Source organism: Hyalella azteca, unplaced genomic scaffold, assembly GCF_000764305.2.
Source record: "Hyalella azteca isolate HAZT.00-mixed unplaced genomic scaffold, Hazt_2.0.2 contig9119, whole genome shotgun sequence".
Lineage (NCBI taxonomy): Eukaryota > Metazoa > Arthropoda > Malacostraca > Amphipoda > Hyalellidae > Hyalella > Hyalella azteca.
The window spans coordinates 85,411-106,125 of NW_025939196.1; the positions used below are offsets into that span (position 1 = coordinate 85,411).

General features: G+C 37.9%; 1 protein-coding gene across 1 annotated transcript; it reads right to left on the reverse strand.

Annotated features, from left to right (window-relative positions):
- Positions 1-5,576: 5,576 nt before the first annotated feature.
- LOC108681000 (mRNA decay activator protein ZFP36L1) lies at positions 5,577-20,323 on the reverse strand. The gene is made up of 4 exons (XM_018169933.2): positions 19,715-20,323; positions 9,558-9,875; positions 8,789-9,322; positions 5,577-8,541 (listed from the first exon to the last, which is right to left on the reverse strand). Exons 1-4 carry the CDS (start codon positions 19,784-19,786, stop codon positions 8,227-8,229), a joined length of 1,239 nt encoding a protein of 412 aa, XP_018025422.1. The 5' UTR covers positions 19,787-20,323; the 3' UTR covers positions 5,577-8,226.
- Positions 20,324-20,715: the final 392 nt, after the last annotated feature.

Below are 20,715 nucleotides of genomic sequence, written 5' to 3' on the forward strand. Positions count from 1 at the left end.
AACTAAGAGTTCTACAACGGCTTCATCGATTACTATCAATCGAAGTATTTTTCATCAACGAGCTACCGCAATTTAACAAGAAAAATGTTAGAAACCAACAAGTTTATTATAAAATTGTAAATGATTAGAGTAAAGTAAACGTTCTGCTCTCAGCTGGCGGTGAGCTGCTCAACCCACGTGTAAGTTAGTATTTGCTTTAACTTTAGGATAAAAGAATTGATTTTTATTAGAGACATCGAGCTCTGCGCGACATTTACGAAGGGAAAGCGTACGTGAGGTACATTATTGATTCTGAAGAAGTTTCTGAGAAACTAAGTACACGCAATTGCAAGAACAGTCCTCGGGAGCTGGGTTTAGAAAAGGTGTATATAAATCCGAGGACACTGCAACGAAATTTTCTTAATTTTACGTAAACAAGCTCAACTCATGTCATGCACGTTAAAAAAACTGCCCTTTTATAATCGTTGCTTTTAAATAACGCTACAGTGTAATCACTAATCCAATCTCTCAACAGTTTGAGACAATATACAATCAAATTTAGAATTGATATTACTTTTCATTTTTTTCGTTACATTAATGTTTTTCTCTATCATTTATTACTTGCGGCGAAGCGCGAACATTTGAAACTCGGCGAAATGTGACGGGTTGAATGAAGGACTCGGAAATATAAATGAGGTTCTCATTTCTATACACTAAATTGCAAGTGCAAAGTTAATCAAAAGTTTGTTATATACATCTACTATTGTCGGATTTACTTCAAGTTCGAGAGTGAGAAATGAACAAATTTTTAGGATGATCTTGAGTTCTTAGAGTTTAGATCCCGCTTTTGCAATTGGGAAGTTGAGTTTGAAATATCGATAATTACTTATATGAGGATTTAGAACATTATTATATTTATTCTTGGGTATCTGGCCTCCGAATTGGTATAAGCTGTAGGACTTGGAATTGGTAATGACGCAATAGAATCTGGTATGCACCCTAGGTCAGAGGTAGTGTAGAGGTGACCTACACCCTGGGTCAGAGGTAGAGGTGATCTACATCTGGGCCAGAGGTAGAGGTGATCCAACCCTGGGTCAGAGGTATAGGTGATCTACCCCTGGTTCAGAGATACAGGTGATCTCCCCCTGGGTCAGAGATACAGGTGATCTACCCGTGGGTCTGAGGTAGAGGTGATCTACCCCTGGTTCAGAGATACAGGTGATCTACCGCTTGGTCAGAGATGCAGCTGATCTACCGCTGGGTCGGAACTAACCCCCCCGAGATGCCTCCACTAAATAAGAGGGCGGCGTGAAAGCAAGCAAAGGGGGCCTCAACTGCCGCCCCCGCAGTCCAGGCTCTTCACTTTCTCTCTTCTCAGGCCCGATGTTGGCAAGCGGATTGCATTGGTGGCTTCTATGAGACAACAGCGAGATTAAGCAGAGATAAATCACTAAAAACGGATGTCAATTGAAACTAAATCTTCAAAAATACGCAAAAATGTTAAATAATTAAATAATCAGCAATATGTGAATAATCAGCATTCTGCATTCCAATGAAAATTTCAATGTCCACACGGCTTGGCTTCGAGTATTCGCATGAATTTTAATGGCAAGCATTAGTGTTCATGTCAATCATCCTGCGAATTCAGCCGATAGGCAAAAATTTCGAGAATAAGGCCCACTGCCTTGTAAAAGTAAATTTGTTAGCATAGAATAATTATTTAACACACCAATTAATTATGAAAAATTGTACTATAGCCGCCAAAATTGCCATTTTATTTAAGTTAGAGACACTTGAAAACTTTGAACTAATTTTCAGATACATAAAGATTCAGATTGAGATTTCTACCTTTTTCGAGGAAATTTCTGCAAAAATGTAATTTGTGATAATCATTTCTTAACAAGTGGAAAAGCTAAAATATACTTATACTTCGTGAACTTTTAATCAGAACTAGTCAGAAGCAAGTCATTATACGTGCCGAGTAACTGACACCTCGAATGCCTAGAACAAAGACGCCTTTCATAAGCAGCGAACGGACCAGGGCTGTAGGGGGGACTAACAAGATCCTGTTTAAAACAACAAATAATAGAGCTGGTAGTGCCTTCGTAAGACGTTCTCATTTTTTTCTATTGATAACAGGTAATTTCCATCTTAATATTCGTTGGTCAATAAGATGCGATAAGAGTTCTCACAAGCATCGTCAGATAAAGGGAATTATCGTCTTATCATAGCTGCCGCTCGATCCCTGATAACGGTCTTTGATGAGGCGACCTGCGACGCCGGGTGCAACTCGTGTTGCAGCTAGCGTTGTGTTGCGTTTTGCAGCAATAAAGTTACGTTGCTTGTGGCAGCAAGAAAATTACGTTGCGTGTTGCAGCTAGCGTTGTGTTGCGTTTTGCAGCCAGCGTTGTGTTGCGTTTTGCTGCAAGACAATTATGTTGCGGTTTGCAGCTAGCGTTGTGTTGCGTACGTGTTGCAGCAAGAAAATTACGTTGCGTGTTGCAGCGAGCGTTGTGTTGCGTTTTGCAGCAAGACAATTATGTTGCGTGTTGCAGCGAGCGTTGTGTTGCGTTTTGCTGCAAGAAAATTACGTTGCGTGTTGCAGCAAGACAATTATGTTGCGTGTTGCAGCTAGCGTTGTGTTGCGTTTTGCAGCAAGACAATTATGTTGCGTGTTGTAGCGAGCGTTGTGTTGCGAGTTGCAGCAAGAAAGTTATGTTGTGTTTTGCAGCTAGCGTTGCGTTGCGTTTTGCTGTAAGAAAATTTTGTTACGTTTTGCAGCTAGCGTTGCGTTGCGTTTTGCTGTAAGAAAATTTTGTTACGTTTTGCAGCTAGCTTTGTCTTGCGTTTTGCAGCAATAAAATTACGTTGCGTGTTGCAGTAAGAAAATTACGTTGCGTATTGCAGCAAGCGTAAACGTTTATTGTGTTGCGTTTGCAGCATTAAAATTGTATTGTGTCAGGCAGCGTGCATTTTGCTGCAAACTTTGCGTGTTACATTGATCGTTGAATGATGTGTTGTTTCAACCATTATATTTTTAAGCTTTGCAGCAAATGTAGACTGCATAGAAGCTAACATCTCAAAAAAGTACTTACAAAACACGACCGATGCACACAATGATGAGGTATTTGGCGGAAATTACCATGAATTGAGTAGCGAATGAATTACCTTTAAAATTTTTATCAACAATATCACAATTTTCCATTGTAATTTGATAGTCATTGAATTCTGGGGCAATATTATTGATTTCAGTCATTTTTCTACTTGAGTATGTGTGAAAGTTTGTCTAACACATTATAAACAGAACGTTTCAAGATATTTTTTTCTTTTGAAATACTTGATTCAGCTCTGGTTTCAATAGACGTTGAAGCAGTGGCATGCAGGATAGTGATGCTTCACACCTCTGATTGCTCCTATATAGCAACATGCCGTCGCCAATTCTTTTCAATATTCAAATTCTTTTCAATAGACTATAAACACGGGGTTTATAGTCTTAACTTGCTGCGATGATCACCTGACAACTTTACGGCGTCAAGTTTAAAAAATGTACAATTAAACCTACATTACCACACTCATGGTGAAAAGAACTTTAGTAAAAATATGAAAACTTGGAAGATTAGCACACAACAATGTTCCTGAGCTTAGTAAAGTGAATTAAGTACCTCAGGGCGATGATTGTGTACGGTGAACTAATCCATCCTGAGCAGCTGTAGAGGTTCTGACTCATGTGCCCCTGCCGCCTGATTCACTGAGTCAACGAGCTGTCCACTCAGCTGAATACAGTTCATATCTCTCAAAATACTAGCCTATAATATTTTCTCTTCGATCTCACAAACATCTGAGGCAGAAGTCACCATAAATTTTCACTAAGGGAGTGATGCGCAGTTGTCGAATACGAGAAAAATACACTAGATGAGAAAAATCTGAGCGTATTCCGTGTAAATTTATTCTTTTCGGTACTTGAAGTTGGTTATTGCTCCCGCGCCAATAATGTGTCAGTAATAGTTTTCATCATATTTTTATATAACATCTAATAACAATAGAAATAATAAAAAGACCAGTACAATTACCAGTATCATCTGGGAGCCAAATTAATGAAAACATCCATATATTTCATAACCCTGAACTTCAGATGCCTTCATGCTCTCTTCAATGTGAATTTTCAGACAACCGCAACGGGTATGATAATAAAAACTTCCACGCAGGTCATACTAAGTAAAAAAAACTACAGAATTCTGTGTTGAATTAGGATTTTACACACATTGGTGGTAAATGGAGTATTTTATCTGCTATACGCTGTAGTGTCACTACGTGAAGCTGAGGGTGCTAAGAATAACTTAGTTCGTTTCATTGGAAGTATAATGGCAAGCGACGCGCGTTATGTGGTAGATTCAGGCCTGCGTCTACTACGTTGCATTCGTTCAGAATTCTCCAATTTCGTTTTCTGCAGCTGCACTTACGCGTGTACAATTACCATAAAAGGCACTTTCACCCCTGCATAGACGTACTTTCTTCCATCGATTTTCATACTTAGCATATCTGAAATGAAATATCGTAACAGTTGAGGCTTTCTGAGTTGTTTAATCTCAAACAATTACAAACGCAAGACATGATTACTTTGCACTATCCACTATTTCATCAAGTGATCAGCCATTTTTAACTCAAGCAATACCTTAAAATACTTTCCGATCCAACCAATTTCGCGGAATGCGTTCGTAAATTCGAAATAAACTTCACTTCTAAAGAATCCAGTGTCTTTGATTTTAAACATGTACAATGAATTTCTAATTTTACTTTCAAATATTACAAAAAATTAATGTTCACAATTTTTCAAAATATAAAAATTCTGATAATTTTCAAAATTATTTATTCGGATAATTGATTCATGCATTGTCTCCAACTATATGCAAGTGTGTAAAATTTCAGATCGATTGGACAGGTATAAGTGTGTTAAATATCTATTATATGATTTGTAGCAGCCAAACAAGAAGTGAAGTTGAAGAGAAGTGTTGTAAAAATGCGAGTCTATAAGGCTGTTGATTACACGATGATTGAATTATACCTCTTTGCGGTGCCAAGCCTAATTTTAGTGAACATAAACCCTGACCAGTTTTTAGCACGTGCTGAGGACGTTTTCTCGCTCACTTTAGTGGCGCGAAAGGAAAGTGAAAGCCTGGAGAAGAATCCGTGTGTGTCGTGGGCATCGTGCCCGCACTGCCAAGTGTGGGCCCCGTCGTGCCCACATGTGGTCACATTGTTTTCTTGCTGCCACACTGAAGCTGGATTTACTTCATGATATGTTGGACTCAAGATACTTAAGTTTTTGTCCTAGATTGTAAATTTTGTCTGATTTTTCGATAACAAACTTAACAATTACAATGTAGTTGTTTTTAGTACAAGTGTTCTGAAAGGATTTTGTCGAGATATTTCAAAAGAAAAGTTTTATCGTTCAGGTATAATATGGAGAAATGCACGTCATAGATTCGGTCCAAAATTGACCCCGCATACATCTAAGAATAAATGAAAATCCTAAAGAATAACAAAATATCTATGTTGCTTCCTCTTACCTGAATAATAAGGACAACAAAAACAAACAATAAGAAATTATAAAATGTTTAATATCGTTCCAGTGAAATTTCGAACACGACAGAAGAAATCCGGATAATGCAAGTAAATACGAACTTTACTTTCACTATTGGAATATAATTAACACAGAATAATAAATAAAACAAACATTGTTGAGACTCACAATAGAAGCCACGCGATCACAAACGACAAGGCGCTGCAAATTGTGGGAAATTTCTAATCCAACTTTAAATGACATCAGAATTTGTAATTTTCTAATGCGGCAACTTAAATTGATTAAGCAAAATTAAATTTAAAGCAGTACAATTCAGAACAACTCTACCAACATTCCAAGTGAATAATTGTATGCACACGCACATTGCTGGACGATTGTCGAATGTCATTTTGTAAGAATTTAGGGACATTAATACGCAGGAGAAGATTACAATCTAAACATAAGAGTTTATGAATATAATTAGTTAGTATTATGTACTTACAAACGATAGCTTCATAAATATAATGCTCTCTCTTTTCGATAAAGTGACTATAAAAGCAATCTAATTGCGTCCCGTAAGCGAAGACCCGAGGGCACACCACGGGAGCGTCCCTATCTATCAAATACGCCGACGTTATCATGTGCACGCAAAACCTCATACAATTTGCATTAAATAACTCTGCATATATAGATAGGCATCCTTATAAGAAAATAAAATCAAAGCTTAGAGTACAATGAAGTCATTCGAACCAAAACGAATTTCCCAAATCATTCGCCGAAATGGAATACGCATTAATTTCCAGACCGTTTAAAAGAACGGTATTAGAGATAGTTCATTCTCAATGCAACTGTGAGTTAGGAGCCCGAATAAGTGTAGCTAAAACGGAATCAAAAAGCACCATTAACGTTAAAAACTCATTTCTGTTAGAAATTAAATCTCACAGCGGTTTTAGAAAAAAATTGGGTATGCGAATTACCGCCAATGAATTTGTAAACAAATAAGAAGGATTTTAATTATCCCGATGATCATCTTAATTAAGTAGAATGGTGGTGAGAATATTTGCAAAAAGTAACTTTTTAATCGATTATACACGTTTTTTTTCCGACGATAGGTATAGTGAAAAAAAGAAGTAATCCAAAGCAAGTAAAACAAAGAGATGGGAGCATTCCCTTCGCCCGTATAAACTCGGAGGGAATAAGCGAACACAGCGTTATGCGAACACAACGAAGTTCGACGTGAACATGTTTCATGTAAAGTGATGTTATTCATAATGAAGCTTATGAGAATTTCAGATACTAAAAACCTTTCAAATTAAAATCAAATTAAATTTTTGACAAAAGAGTGAATTTGTGCTTACCAAAAGCTGCCACACCAACTTAAAGAGTAGGACTAAAAATTATAATATATTACTAGCAATAGAATATTGGAGACGGGGATTAAGTTATAACCTAGGGGAACAAGGTACAATGAGCGCTTGCACTTACATCGCTCTAGCGAAAGTAAAAGTAAAGGTCTCGTAAGGAGCGAATTAAAATAGCAGCTTTGTGGGTGATACGAAGAGTAAATGACCTCCATCATTATGAGTTATGTACATCGACAAGTCGTACGTTAGTATTAAGAAAATAACCATACATCGTCAAAGCTATGGACAAATAAATAAGAATGCAAAATACATAGGAGGGTCACGTGCAGTTTCGTCACGTGCATCTTCATCAATAGTTTTGGACAATCCAAGGGTACGAAAATATTTTATATATGATCGTCAAATAAGAACCTGATTGACAGGAAATAAAAGCCTCTTGCCTAGTCTTCTGAGACAGCAAAGCAGAGATACAAATAAAATGGCAAAAAAATCTCATACTTAACATATAACTTTCAGGAAATTAAATGGAATTCATCACCTAGCCTGCCTCAAATTTATATATATAAAATAAGTGACGTTGAATCCAATGAATTGATCAAGAGTGCGGCTCATGGTAAAAACAAAAAAATTGTCCATTACACATAAATTTGATAATTTATATTGTTTGTGTTGCTGTTCTTGTTGAGGTTGCAAGTCTAGCATCCGCATCACCACCTTCTGAAAAACTACTTGCTGAAACACTAAAGTTACTTAACTAGCAAGTGCACCAAGTAAATCACGTTCGAGTACATACCGTGTTATACACAGGTACTAAACCTAAGTATTCGCAGATTATACGTTAAATGTATATACTCGTATATATGCAGGTGTAGTTTCTGAGGATCTCCTCAACGTACAAGAACAAAACTTCAATGCCAAGAAAAATCGTTTCCTCGAACGGATACGTGAAAAAAATCAAGATTCGCGCCCTTACAACTAATATTTTACTACATTATTTCCTCTAAACGTAAATTCCATGGGATACGATACAGTAAATGAGAAGTTTATCCAACGATGAACAACAGATCTAAGTTCACAAATACAGGGAACGAACAAAGTATTTTTAATAGTTAATGAATGGTTCTTCCCATATAATTTAAATAAAAGTTCGCAGGCGACTCCAGAAAATTTTTTACAGTTTCCATTGCCCAGCAGTTTCCATTGACAGTTTCTGGAATACAGTCCTCCGTGAAATATGAAAAAAAATCTTGCGTTCCATAAAAAAAGTAAAAAGAATTTTGCGTCGAGTAACGTATTACCATCATTCCGTCGATGCAGTGGAAGCTACTGCACTGCGTTGATGCTCTGGAAGATCGGGAGTCTCAGAGACGAGTTCACACTAAAATCCTCGCCTATGGGGAACGAGGAATCGGGGGGACTGGCGGGGGGAGTGTCCAGAGTTGGAGCATCGTTGAGGAGCTCCCCGAACTGAGGGCTGCACTCGCCGAACTGAGGGTTACACTCCCCGAACTGAGGGCTACAGGACGTCACAGGACTGGCACTGCCCGAACTGCTGCTGTGGTAGCTGCTGGCGCTCAGCTGGTTGTTGAGGTGGTTATGCAGCTGGTTGTTGAAACTGGTCTGATAGTTCTGCGACTGCTGCATGAAAAAACAGTCAAGTTGAACTTCAAAATTCCTTGTAAATTGGTAAATATTTTACTATCATAATAATATTTAAAAATTGTAGGGGAAGTTGGAGATATTTTGCTAAGCGAAAAAAATAAAAAGTAACATTCTGCTCCTTCAATGCATTTAATATTTCCGTAGACTTCCCAATAAAACAAATATAGAAGATTATGTGAATATAAGATAATCAAGACAAGTAAGTGCTATTGAGATCGCTAACCTTCTTATTCAAGTGCAGGGACTGGGCGAAAGTCTCAGCAAGGCCTTCGAGCAGATGCCCCTGAAAGAGGGAGAAGTTGGCGTCGTCGAAGAAGACTCCAGAGGCCGTTGGTGAGCCTCCGTGTATAGAAGAAGGCGGAGAGTGCTTGTCAAATATCGTAGGCAAGGGCGTCTTAGGAGAATTGATCGACAGAGGAGTGTGAGGAGAATGTATAAGTGCAGGAGGGGGGCTGTTCGTCATGTGCATACTAGGGAGAGGACCAGTCATGGGCATGGCTGACATGATAGGCGATAAAACCCTGCTCTCTTCAGCGTTGTGAATAAAGTGACAGCGAGGACCGTAAGGGCAAATGCCAATTGTGTGAAAGGTTCTGCAGAGCTCAGTCTTGTACTTGGGATGTCTGTTAAGGGTTCGCAGCTCCACGCCACCATGGGCAAACTGACATTTATCACCGTATTTGCAGAAGCCGTTCTCTTCAAAGGGACGACACAACTCGGTCTTGTAGCGAGAAGAATTGCTGCCAGGTCTGGTGTCCTGTTCAACACAAATGGTTCACTGAATAACACAAAAGAAAAATTTGTTCCAATACAACTATGACCATTTGAGTACTATGATATATATAAAAACTTCCAGGTATGAATATGAGTTATTAACTAGATGATAAATAAAACTATAAAAGTATCATATCAGGATGATTTTTAATAGTTATTAAAATTGAAAATTACTGACAAAGAAACGAAAGAGTGAAAACTAATGTTGGATGACATACCGGCGGTAGCTGCTGCTGTTGCTGGGGCCACACGGGTTCAGAATGGGACCTGTCAAGACGTCTATGCAAGCCACTGCCGTTGATGAGGCCGGGGTCTATGGCTGCCGGACCCAGAAGGCCCTCTGACACGCCGTTGTTGGGAATGAGGCCCATTTTTTGCACTGTGACACTTAGGAAATTCAAAGGCAAAGCAGGATGTCCAACGGGAGTCGAACTTTGTTTGCTGAGCATCAAATGACCGCCGATTGCTTTATGTTGTTGTTTTTGTTGTCCGAGTTCGTAGTCTTCGAATCGATCGAAATGAGATCGCAGAACCGACTGCACAGAAAAAGAGAGGAGAATTAAAGAAATGAACAGGGCATATCAACCTACACGTATATAAATATTTAGACGTTATTCACTACTAATAAGACGGAAAATACAACAAGCAACGGCTAACAAATAATTCATGAAGATTTCAAGCAAGATAATATTAATAAGTTACATATCTGTCACGAATTATTCGTGTAAGAATTAGTTATAGGCAACGCAATTTTCAGTTGTACCGTCGTCAAATATAACGAAAGTATTCTACGAAGGAGAAAGTTAACTGAAAGCGAGCAGGAAAAAGAGCTGCCCAAGACATTGACCATTATTTGATAGGGAGAAAATACACTGAAAACTACGTAAACTGTGAATTAATCTGTCGAATTTATAAACGGACATGGAAGCATGACACATCGCTGTTGAGGATAATTTGAGCTACAATTAGCCAATTGGACAGGATGAACGTCATGGCGTTGATGTCAGGGAGCAAAGTAACGGAAAACGTAACCCTGCCACGGACGTCTTTGGTGCGTCATTTCGTGATTAAACGAACGACTTCAGTCGAGGAAATCCTATGACACAAACGGTATCGCCTCAATGTTCATTTCATAGAAAACCTCTGCTCTTAAATAGTGCACGCTATGCATTAGTTTAATGTTGTTAACCGTGGTCGTCTTTATTTTACGTCAGGATTTTTTCCGCTCACTTTAAATTTATTAGTGTATATATATGAGAGTCGATAATATGCGCATCAATGTCAAAACATTCTTGTCGATACCTAATTCATAAAACTGAGCACATGTAATGGTTAATATGCTATGTGCCCTTGAAAACAAAAGTAATAGAATATGAAACTATTAAAGTAACTTAGCCTTGATCAATAATTTTTGAACGTCATACAATGAACTTATTACATAGTTTATTATCACTACATACCGAAAGATAACACGGAAATTAGCACACCATTGGTACAATATCAAATAAGAGGCATACGTGTTGAGGCTGTGTGCTGTGAGTAATGAGTATCATTACATGGTGTATCATTTCCGGAGGCTCGGAGTTGTAGCGCACATGCACGGTATACATGCAGAATTCCGTAACTCCATGTGAACGAGCCATGGATTTGACAAAGTTTGCTGGCCAAATCCTTATCTGATCCAGGGTGCCGAGGTTAGAGATTTCAAATTCTATATAAATATGTGCTTTAAATGTTATATTTTTTAGTATTACTTAAAAAGATTCACTAGGGAACGCCAATTCAAATTTTCTATCAGAAAATCGGAGTTATAGTAAGCACCAAGCACGATTATAAATGTTTAAATAAAATTTCACAAAAGATAGCAACAAACGAAAGCTGCAACACTAGGCAGTGGTGCAGCAAAAGTTACCAAGGCTGGGCTGGACAAAACAATGGACGTGAATACAGAATGACGGAAGCAGGTCAAGCTCGTCAGCACGAGAATATAAATAAATATCTTGCTAACTTTTAGAGGGCAAAACCGAACGCTAGGCAGAAGTACAGTATAATCACATCTAAGAGACTTTTATCATAAGATTTATCAATGTCTTACCAAAAGTAATTTAGTGTATTGACTGTAAAAGAGTTGTGATTGTCTTTCGAGTTTCGATTAATAGAAACCTTAGCCAACTGCAGTTCTTAAGGTTGTAAACTTATCAGTTAACTTATATAGCTCTATAAAAATCGAATAACAGAACAAAATTCAATAATTAAACAAGAAGAGTCCGTGTAAGCTACACGTTTGCGAAATAGAACTTCGCTGCAGTCAGCACACGGCGCGACCTTGACTTTGACGTCCTACTCGAGTCAAACATTCACTTTCTTCAGCAACTTTCGCTGGCCAAACTTTCTCTTATAAAGCCACTCGCCACTCGAACACTTTTACTCCATATTCCTCTAAGCTGTAAAGCAGTTAACATACACGAAAGCTGTGAGCATAATTTCAGTTCAAGTGAGAGGAAGGCGAACTTCAAACAAATGATGAAATCGTGAACTTACGAAACAACGACTACAGTAATCATTTGGAATTCTTTATTGAAAACGAAGCCAAGTTATACATTGAAAAAAATTAAGAAAACAATTAACTAAAATGACAGCAGAAACAACTTGAGAAGGAAATATTGAAATTTATAGAACTTGAAGAAGAACACTTTAGAAAAGAATGCAACCAGATCATAAATAATTAAAATCTGAAAAACTATTTGAGAAAGTATTACTCTAATTAGAATTTCATCGCACGATGAAAATAAAAACTCAATAGGAAAATTACTAAATAAAAGGACTAATAATTGATCCTACATAAAATGAGAATTAAATGGATAATTACTGACAACCATACCAGACGGTAAAATACCGTACCACCATGTAGAGTAGGTCACATGACTACCACACGAAGAGTTAGGCTCCAATACATGGCAGGCATGCAACACGGACGCTCTTACGCAGAGCTTCTTTCCCACTGAGAGCCTCACACACTCACACTTATAATGGCCCGTACAAGGGCCCCAACAATGGCACACAGCCGCGTATAGAACTGCTAAGTTCTCTCTGCTTCTTTGGGACACAGCAATAGGATGATGAAAGGCATTTAAATAGGCACGCGTATTGCATAACTTTTCAAAAGATAATTCATGGCATTGTTAAGCACTTGAATGTTATCTATACTTTTTGACATGTTGCGTCACAGAAAAAAAACACGACAGTGGGTTGAATGAAGTGATATTAAGAGCAGCCACAAGAAGTTAGAGCATACGAAATGCAATATATCCGCCGAATGTTGAAATAGAGCTTTACAGAACGACATTAGAAAAAGGAACTGCATTACTTCAATCAACTTTAAAACTTAGTTGGTAGTAGTAAATGGTAGTTCCGGACAAAGTGATCGATCTCGAATGCAATAGATTATAATGTGATTACAATAATTTTGACGCTAAGTGGCGTCAACGTAAATAAACCAGAAACACCTCTTGGTGACGGCCCTCAATGCACGGCTTAAATTAAACGGTGTTAAACTGACATGCTCAGTAGTTGATAATTGAAGCAGTTCGTAGATAACGATGAACCCAATCAAGGGAAGTTTTAGCCATTCGATAAGAGGTAAAAAATATTGCGGGTTTCTTTAATTTTTCATCAGACTAAAGCGAACTAAGGCAGAATAAAGTGAATATGATTGAAATTATCATACCGAAGTCCTATGATAGATAAACCACCGTGCAGCAACCAACAACCCATTGTGCAGCAACCAACAAGCAAAGCCTGCCGCTTGTCGCAACACACGTGCAGCAACCAACAAGCACAGCCTGCCGCTTGTCGCAACACTCACCGTGCAGCAACCAACAAGCAAAGCTACTGCAACGGACACCACCCATTATGCCGCAGCACACTCGCAGGACAATGGAGGAGCTTTTTGTTGCATATAGCTATGTGCCTGCAGTGTCCTAACTTGACCAAGATCGCAAGACGAATTTAAACCAGTCAAGACTATCGATATCGACTAGCTTAGAAATAAAGACGCTCCCAGTCCGGCCATATTATACGAGTGAGTAGCTAATTGATTAAAATAAATAGTAAACTGATACGAGAACATGAATGTCGGTGCGATGGTTGTTACATTAAGTTCGTCTCCTAGCATGATGTCACTTGACTTACATGTGCGAAGTGCCAACATAATTTTTAAGAATAAAGGTTGCATTCTTGGATCTCACACCAAGTGGCAGATAGAGAATAGAAGTTTCATTGAATTTCTCTCCGACATTCGAAAATTCAGAAGGAACCTAATAAGTAATCATCACGTTTAGCAACCTGTCTCATGAAACCTTAACATTACCTAAGGCTTATAAAGCTGGAGTGAACAAACTAGGCGCTATTAGAGGAAAAGAGAATGGACATTCCGCCTAGACTTCCATAACAGTCAGCTGAAAAAATGACTACCAAGAGCCGATGTTAGGAACAAATGAAAGACAACATGAGAGAAACAATACGACAGTTTTTGATTGGACAAAGTATTCCAGGGCTTTGAAGAACAAATTTGTTCGTAAAGTAAAAAAGTAAAACCGTGAGAACATACGAACTAAATTCCAGTTCAACTACGCCATTTAAACAGCTGGCGATTTTTTATGCGATGGTGTATAAATCCATCAGACATTTAGATATCAAATATATACAATACATTGCAGCAAATGAACGAGCTCGTTTCCGCTTCGTCCGGCACACTTGTGATGACAAAACTCAGGTTAAAAAGACGGAGATCAATATCTCCCGCCATTTGGTATGCCAGAACGGGCGGGAATTCGACCATGCGTTTTCTGCGACACAGAAATCAGGGACACGACAAAAGAGGTTCAGAAAACATGACCGTTGCAGAGCCGAGATCTACGGCCCCACTGATGACTGCTTATCACGAAAGGCAGCAGCACCGACAAGGCACTCTAATTAGTCTCCAGAGACGATCAGCAACACCGCTAAAACCCTTGCATCTCCCAGTTATGAAATGAAAACACACGCATACAACCCAGTTATAAGGGATTTCATGTATGAACATTACTTGAACTTTTAATAAAATTAGTGTAAGCAATTATACTTATCTGATAAGGTAGATTTGAACATTTTAAGCTTCTGAGTGTCAATTATTACGACCCAAATGGGATTGTGATTTATTTGGACGTCCAATGCATCACTATTAATAAAATAATACACGTTCTATGCATGTATTTTCTATTAAAAATAAATAAATTCCACACTTCAGGCGTAGGAATGAAACATATACGCAATTCATTCCGACTATTACGGCTGGTTCACATTAACATTTAAATTTTCTCTGAGAAAAAAGACAGCTTAACATTCGCTAAATTTTTAACCAAAAATTTTATTTGAAATTCCAGACTGAAATGAACTTACAATTACTACGAGTAACCTAACACCAAAACCAAGATGATAGAAGCAATTGAGGGCACTTGAGGCCATTGTGTCTGTATTCTTAATTCTACCATGATAAATATATTTACATCTTTCCGAGAGAAATTTGATCATATGTATGGCTCAATTTCTCCTATTCATGAAATATCTACAAAAACATGTCCATACATGTCGATTAAATTCAACGAGAATAGTCAAACTTGAAACCTAAATTTTGTTATGCGGCCAGCAACATTTTGAGTAACTTGCGTTACTGAAACGACGCTAAGTTCAAAAATGATCAGAATGTCATTCGTTAGACAGACATTTCACATTATGTTTTTAATATAAAACACATCTAAAAAGAGCGCATGCCACACTCGTCTACAAGGCAGCTTGGCCGTCTAGCATGCGGCACAGGCCGGTTGCCGGACAAGCTTCCACCTGCTGGAAATAACCAACTGTTTATCTTGGCCTTTCTCTACATTTATTCAACAATCTCCTATTTAATGAGTAAATTTTTCATGTGTATAGTAGATAAAAATCCTAGATATTATATTGACATTGCACATTGGATTGTATATGTATTATTCGCTCACTAGTAAAAATAGTTGTCTACCAAAGCAGTACAGGTTAACCAGCCTTAATTTAGTAGATGCTAGCACCTGGCTGATGGCAGCAGAGGCCTACATGGTATCTCATTAATACTCCACGCAGGAGCCTCATCACCGGCGGCTAGGAAACGCCGGAGCAACACACTGGTACGGTATCCATGCTACACAGCACGCAACTAAACCCCAGGATTGTACTTGGAACGCGACAGCTTTTCTGTGTAGAGGCTCCAAAAACGACCAAGCCATAAAAGAATCAGACGACAACAGTGAAGGTATATAAATGTTTTGCTTTTCTATGGTCAGCGTAAGTGACACGAATATCTTTAAACAAAACAAAGCGCTGATGTGAATGATATTACGTGTGAATGAATTTTGTAATGACTCGAACTCACGTAGGTATCAATTAGCTCGTTAGCTCTAATGTGTTAATAATATTTCAAGAACATAATTGACTCTACGTACAGGGGTTGGACAATACAAGGGAAACGCCTGACATTTTGATATCGTAATTTTTGAACAGGTTATAAACAATGAAAACGTGACATATTTTCATGTTTCACTGTTTATTGTTGCTGCTAATTAATATTTTATCCTTGCACAGATATTTTTAGTGATTTTTGTGTCTATAACCTAACCTATAACCCATAAATGGCAAACCGCTCTTGTCTTTCAAAGAGGCCAAATTGTTGGTGTCCGTATGGCAGGTGCTAGTGTGACGAAAACTTCCCGAATGCTTGATGTTTCTAGAGGTAATGTCTCAAATGAATGTAATGACTGCTTTTGAAAGAGAAGGAAAAACGTCCTCAGCAAAACACAGCTCTGGCCGAAAATCGAAGTTGTCTGAGAGAGACGATCGGTACAAAAATCGAATTGTGAGAGTCAATCGAAAGACCACGGCTCTTAAAATTACTGCAGACCTCAGCGGACACCTACAGAACCCATTTTCCGTATAGACTGTTCGCCCAGAGCTGTACAGATTATATGAAAGAGCTGCAATTAGAAAACTTCAGGTTTTAAATACAAATGCTTCAAAACGTCTAGAGTGGTGTAAAAACCTCTAGAATTGGTCCCTCGATTGAAATGTGATTTTAGAATGAACATGAACCAAACACTCACCTTTGTCTAAACTGCTCGGGTTAGCATGTAAAAAAATGATTGTATCAGCGTTAAATAGATGATTAAACATACGTTAGCAACATTTTATATTACACAACTGAAATGTTTGTACAAGCCAACACTAAATAAATCTGACTAGTGAAGATTCTTCTGTTGCATTTTCTTAAATGCCATACACTAAGATCTATCGTAATCATCCTCTGAAATATAGAAATAGAAAAATTTGAAAGATGAGTGAAAAAAAAATAAATAAAAAACCACGAGATAAGTTTTTAAACATTAAGTCGATGAGAGAGCAAAAGGTGGTTAGGTTAGAATCATGTATACATACACATGAACGTAACTGGTAAAATTCGCAGAGAGAATAAAAAATACAAGATAAGGTATGTTGACAAATGTTCCTGTTCCGCTCGATTGCTTTCAAGCATCGTGTGCTTAAATGTTACATGGTTAACGATCGAACGGCACATTTTGATACGGAAATGCTAGTTTACTGGCAAAAATTGTTCTCAAATTTTCGACAATATTCGTTGAGCAGTTTTTTAGTTGCGTTTTCATCACAATGCGAAGCATCTCACCCGAACGTGATAAATATTCATTGCACGTTAAGTTAACGGCCATCCACTATATATAATACCACTATTTATCAACAGAAAATTTCAAATAGTTGTGGGAGCCAACGTGAAAACCAGCACGTTTGACTATAGCTACTGGACACTGACGAGTCGGTGGCAATATTACTACGTTTTCCTGAAGCTAATCACTATTAACTATTATATTTTTACATACAATTTACACTTTCACGAAGTAAGAAGAAACGTACTAATTAACCTCACGATATTTGTCGAGTATATATATATATTCCTGACAAAAAAACTGATCATTTCTTTTGGTAGCACCGGCACCAACCTACATGCATTTCTAAACAAATTCACCAAACCAAGAAATAAAAACGAAAACGGCATCGAGATTACATTCGTTATCATAATAAAATAAATGGCGCGGGGTGATAAAGTGCTTACGTTGCAACGAAGCTGAAATGAAATTAATCAAAACGATTCACGGAAAAAGATGCACACGAGCTTTACGTAAATAAACCACTAAATTAAAAAAGCGACATGCGTAACGTAAAAAGAAAAAGTCGCTTTCTGAATACAGTCAACTAACTAGCAACAACATCCCAGAAATAGAAGAGATAAACAAGTTCATAATAAACAATCGTGATTTTATCACCAGAAAAATAGGCACTCATTTTGTGGAATTGCATTACAATTCCTGATTTTGTCCACGGTTCATTCCACATATGAACACGCCAGGATATATGGTATCCAAGATACTTAATTGTCAGTACATGTTAGAAGAAATCCCTTAGTTGATTAGAAGCTTAAAAAATATTAAATTCTTGAACAGTGCTTGGCGTGAACTAAAACTGTTACTTTTACTCTGGGTGTAGAGACAGGCCCAACAACATAAAGTATAGAACTACATGGGCCGCATATTGTAAGCATCGTAATCTTGAGAGGTTTTAGTAAGCGGGGCTGCAGCGGCTCTAGGAGGCAGGGTGCCAGCAAGCAGCGACGTCACGACTCGTGACCTTGGATGTGAGTGCAGCGAGTCCATCGGTAGCAGCATGGCAACAACGTAAGCTATAGACAATAATAGATGCACAGGGACGCTTCTATCTTCTCATAAGTCATGACACTTCACTAAACAACTGAAAAGTATTTGTGGTACCGTCTATATCAAAAGCCCTTGTTAATTATCTCGAGCTTCTCCTATTGCAAATTATGGTCAAATTTGATTTTACCTCTTAGATTACGGTTGAAAACTTCTTGTAAAAAGTTAGGCTACTTAGGGTTAATTGGTTCCATGATTTAAACATAGTCAATTTTGTTCGACAAAATCAGTGAATATATACAGGCTTATAAAATTCAAAGGACAAATTATTTCAAATGAACAATTTCAACTAATACAAATACGGAAAAATTGGTGCTAATAAGCTTCAATTCTTTTCAAGAAACTCACATTCATCCATATGCATAAAAGATCAAGTTTGTATGATGAATGATTAGTTGATTACATTCTTGTTGCGTGGAAATAAGGTAGAACTTGTAGTGCCAACGACTGATAAGGTTTAATTAAGAATGGCTTCGATATCAGTTTGTTGATGACACACTTAGTCATAACGAATGAAACTGAGAATACGGAACACGACTTCGAGTAAAAAGGGATTTTCATTAAAGATTTCAGCAAGTTGCAAAAATGGGAAAGAAGTACCAGCATGGAAGACTCAACATTCATGCGTATGCACGATGCATATGGGAATATAATTTTATATTCTTCAGCTTTGAAATAATGAAACAATATATATAGTTGCAATAACATAGCAAATAAAATCGATTGCGACCAGGAACTCTTATTAAAACGTTAACATTTTAGATTACCATGCAGGCAAAAACTTCGTAACCTATTTCCTCGTTAAAGAATAACGGTATAACGCGTCATCTAAACGGAGGAATGCTGAACTACGTCCAAGACAAATAAACAGAAATGACAGAGCAATAGAAAGGAAACCCGTAAACCGAAACACGAGTCAGAAGGTCGAAGAAAAGAACACGTTACTTGAGAGGAGCGGTCAGGTGCAGTTTTTAGCAGTAGCACTTGTATGTAGCTTCTCAAGCTCCTAACCTAAGTGTACGAGTTGGTCTGTTCAAGTCTCTCGGAACGTGAGTGCAAACAAAGAGGGATATGGACGACTGGACGAGGGCTAGAGTTATAATAATACCAATATACCTAATTAGAAATTAAATGTAGCTATGTAGGTACTTGATGAGTTGATGTTGGCGGAAATGGAGATATTGTCGATGTAGGCCTACATACTTTTTATATGCTAAGTATATAGGTATATGAAGTCGTCAATAAAAGCGGGGTAGTAGCGAACTCAATGACATTCAGCCACTGAAAGCACTGATGAATCAACTGAGTGAAATAAGATGGTATGATAATGATTGGTATCAAAAGCAAACCTACACTAAACTTCACGTTATCACGTATATTAAAAAATATTAGTCATTCAAAACCAGTAACTTAATGATGATTTGAACATATGATAAAACTTATAAAGAAAACACACAATTGACACAAATATTAAACGATTACACTACGTTAGTCAAACGTATTAAACGTATATCGACAGTCTTAATGCTTACGTCAGTTCTCTGCAGTTCTGGATGGTGCGCAGCGTTGTGATGTTCAGTGATTTGCGACACAATGGGAGGCATGGTGGCAGAATATTTATTTGCTTCACAAAGCAGATGCGACGGAAGCTTCAATTTTCAGCTGCTAACACAGCATGCAATTGAACAATTTGTAAATAGCTAGTCCGCCAACGTCCAGACTCTCTAGTCAGTCAAAGTCGAGGAATAAAATTAGTCACAGCTTAGCAAGACGTAGTGCCACCAGTTTAAATTAAACAATTCTAACCCACAACCTCATAAGCATATACAGGTGTATTGGATAGCCGCTATCATTGAGTTGAGATGATTGGCCCAAGTTATGTTAAATCTCGTAGCTACTTTACTCACTTAAACCAATCATTTACCAATGGAAAGACGTCAGAGCACTTTGATCCATCAAGAGTAATCACTTCGAATATCGTACCTTATACAGATCAGACTGTATCATGCTAGCAACACAGTACGAACGTGTTTTATAGTCACACTTCGTTCTCAAGAGATGCTCCAACAGAAACGCCGGTCGCAAGACGATTTTAGACGACACCCTTTCGTTTCCGCACTCACAGCTCGACTGAAGTTGTCGACGAGCATGCGAGACTCAAGAGCTCCTAGCACTCAATGCCCCTCCCACACGTCGAACTTACGAACACACAACTCACACCACCTGCAAAGCAGACGCAACACTGTCACGTAGAGTGCTTGTGTTTACGAAGGAAATTTGATAAAATATTCTCTACCTTGGTAATAACTAAAGCAGGCATTGAAGATTGTAGCATCTTGAGAAATTAGCTATCGTCATACACTAGGTAAAAACTGAAGTAAATGGGTGAGTAATATACCTTCATATCATGAGTTGCCGCGCTCTGTGCCATGGCTGCCAACACTTGAAAAATTGTCAATAGTCTTCAACCTCGAAACAAATCAGTGAAAAATTATTCTAAGTATGCTTGAACTCATCATTTATATTTGCGGAA

Coding starts and splice junctions, on each gene's coding strand:
- LOC108681000 (XM_018169933.2), bottom strand. CDS start 19,786: ATGCCTCCCATTGTGTCGCAAATCACTGAACATCACAACGCTGCGCAC. Junction 9,876..19,714: donor CAGAACTGCAGAGAACTGAC/GTAAGCATTAAG, acceptor TTTTCTGTGCAG/TCGGTTCTGCGATCTCATTT. Junction 9,323..9,557: donor AACAGCAGCAGCTACCGCCG/GTATGTCATCCA, acceptor TGTGTTGAACAG/GACACCAGACCTGGCAGCAA.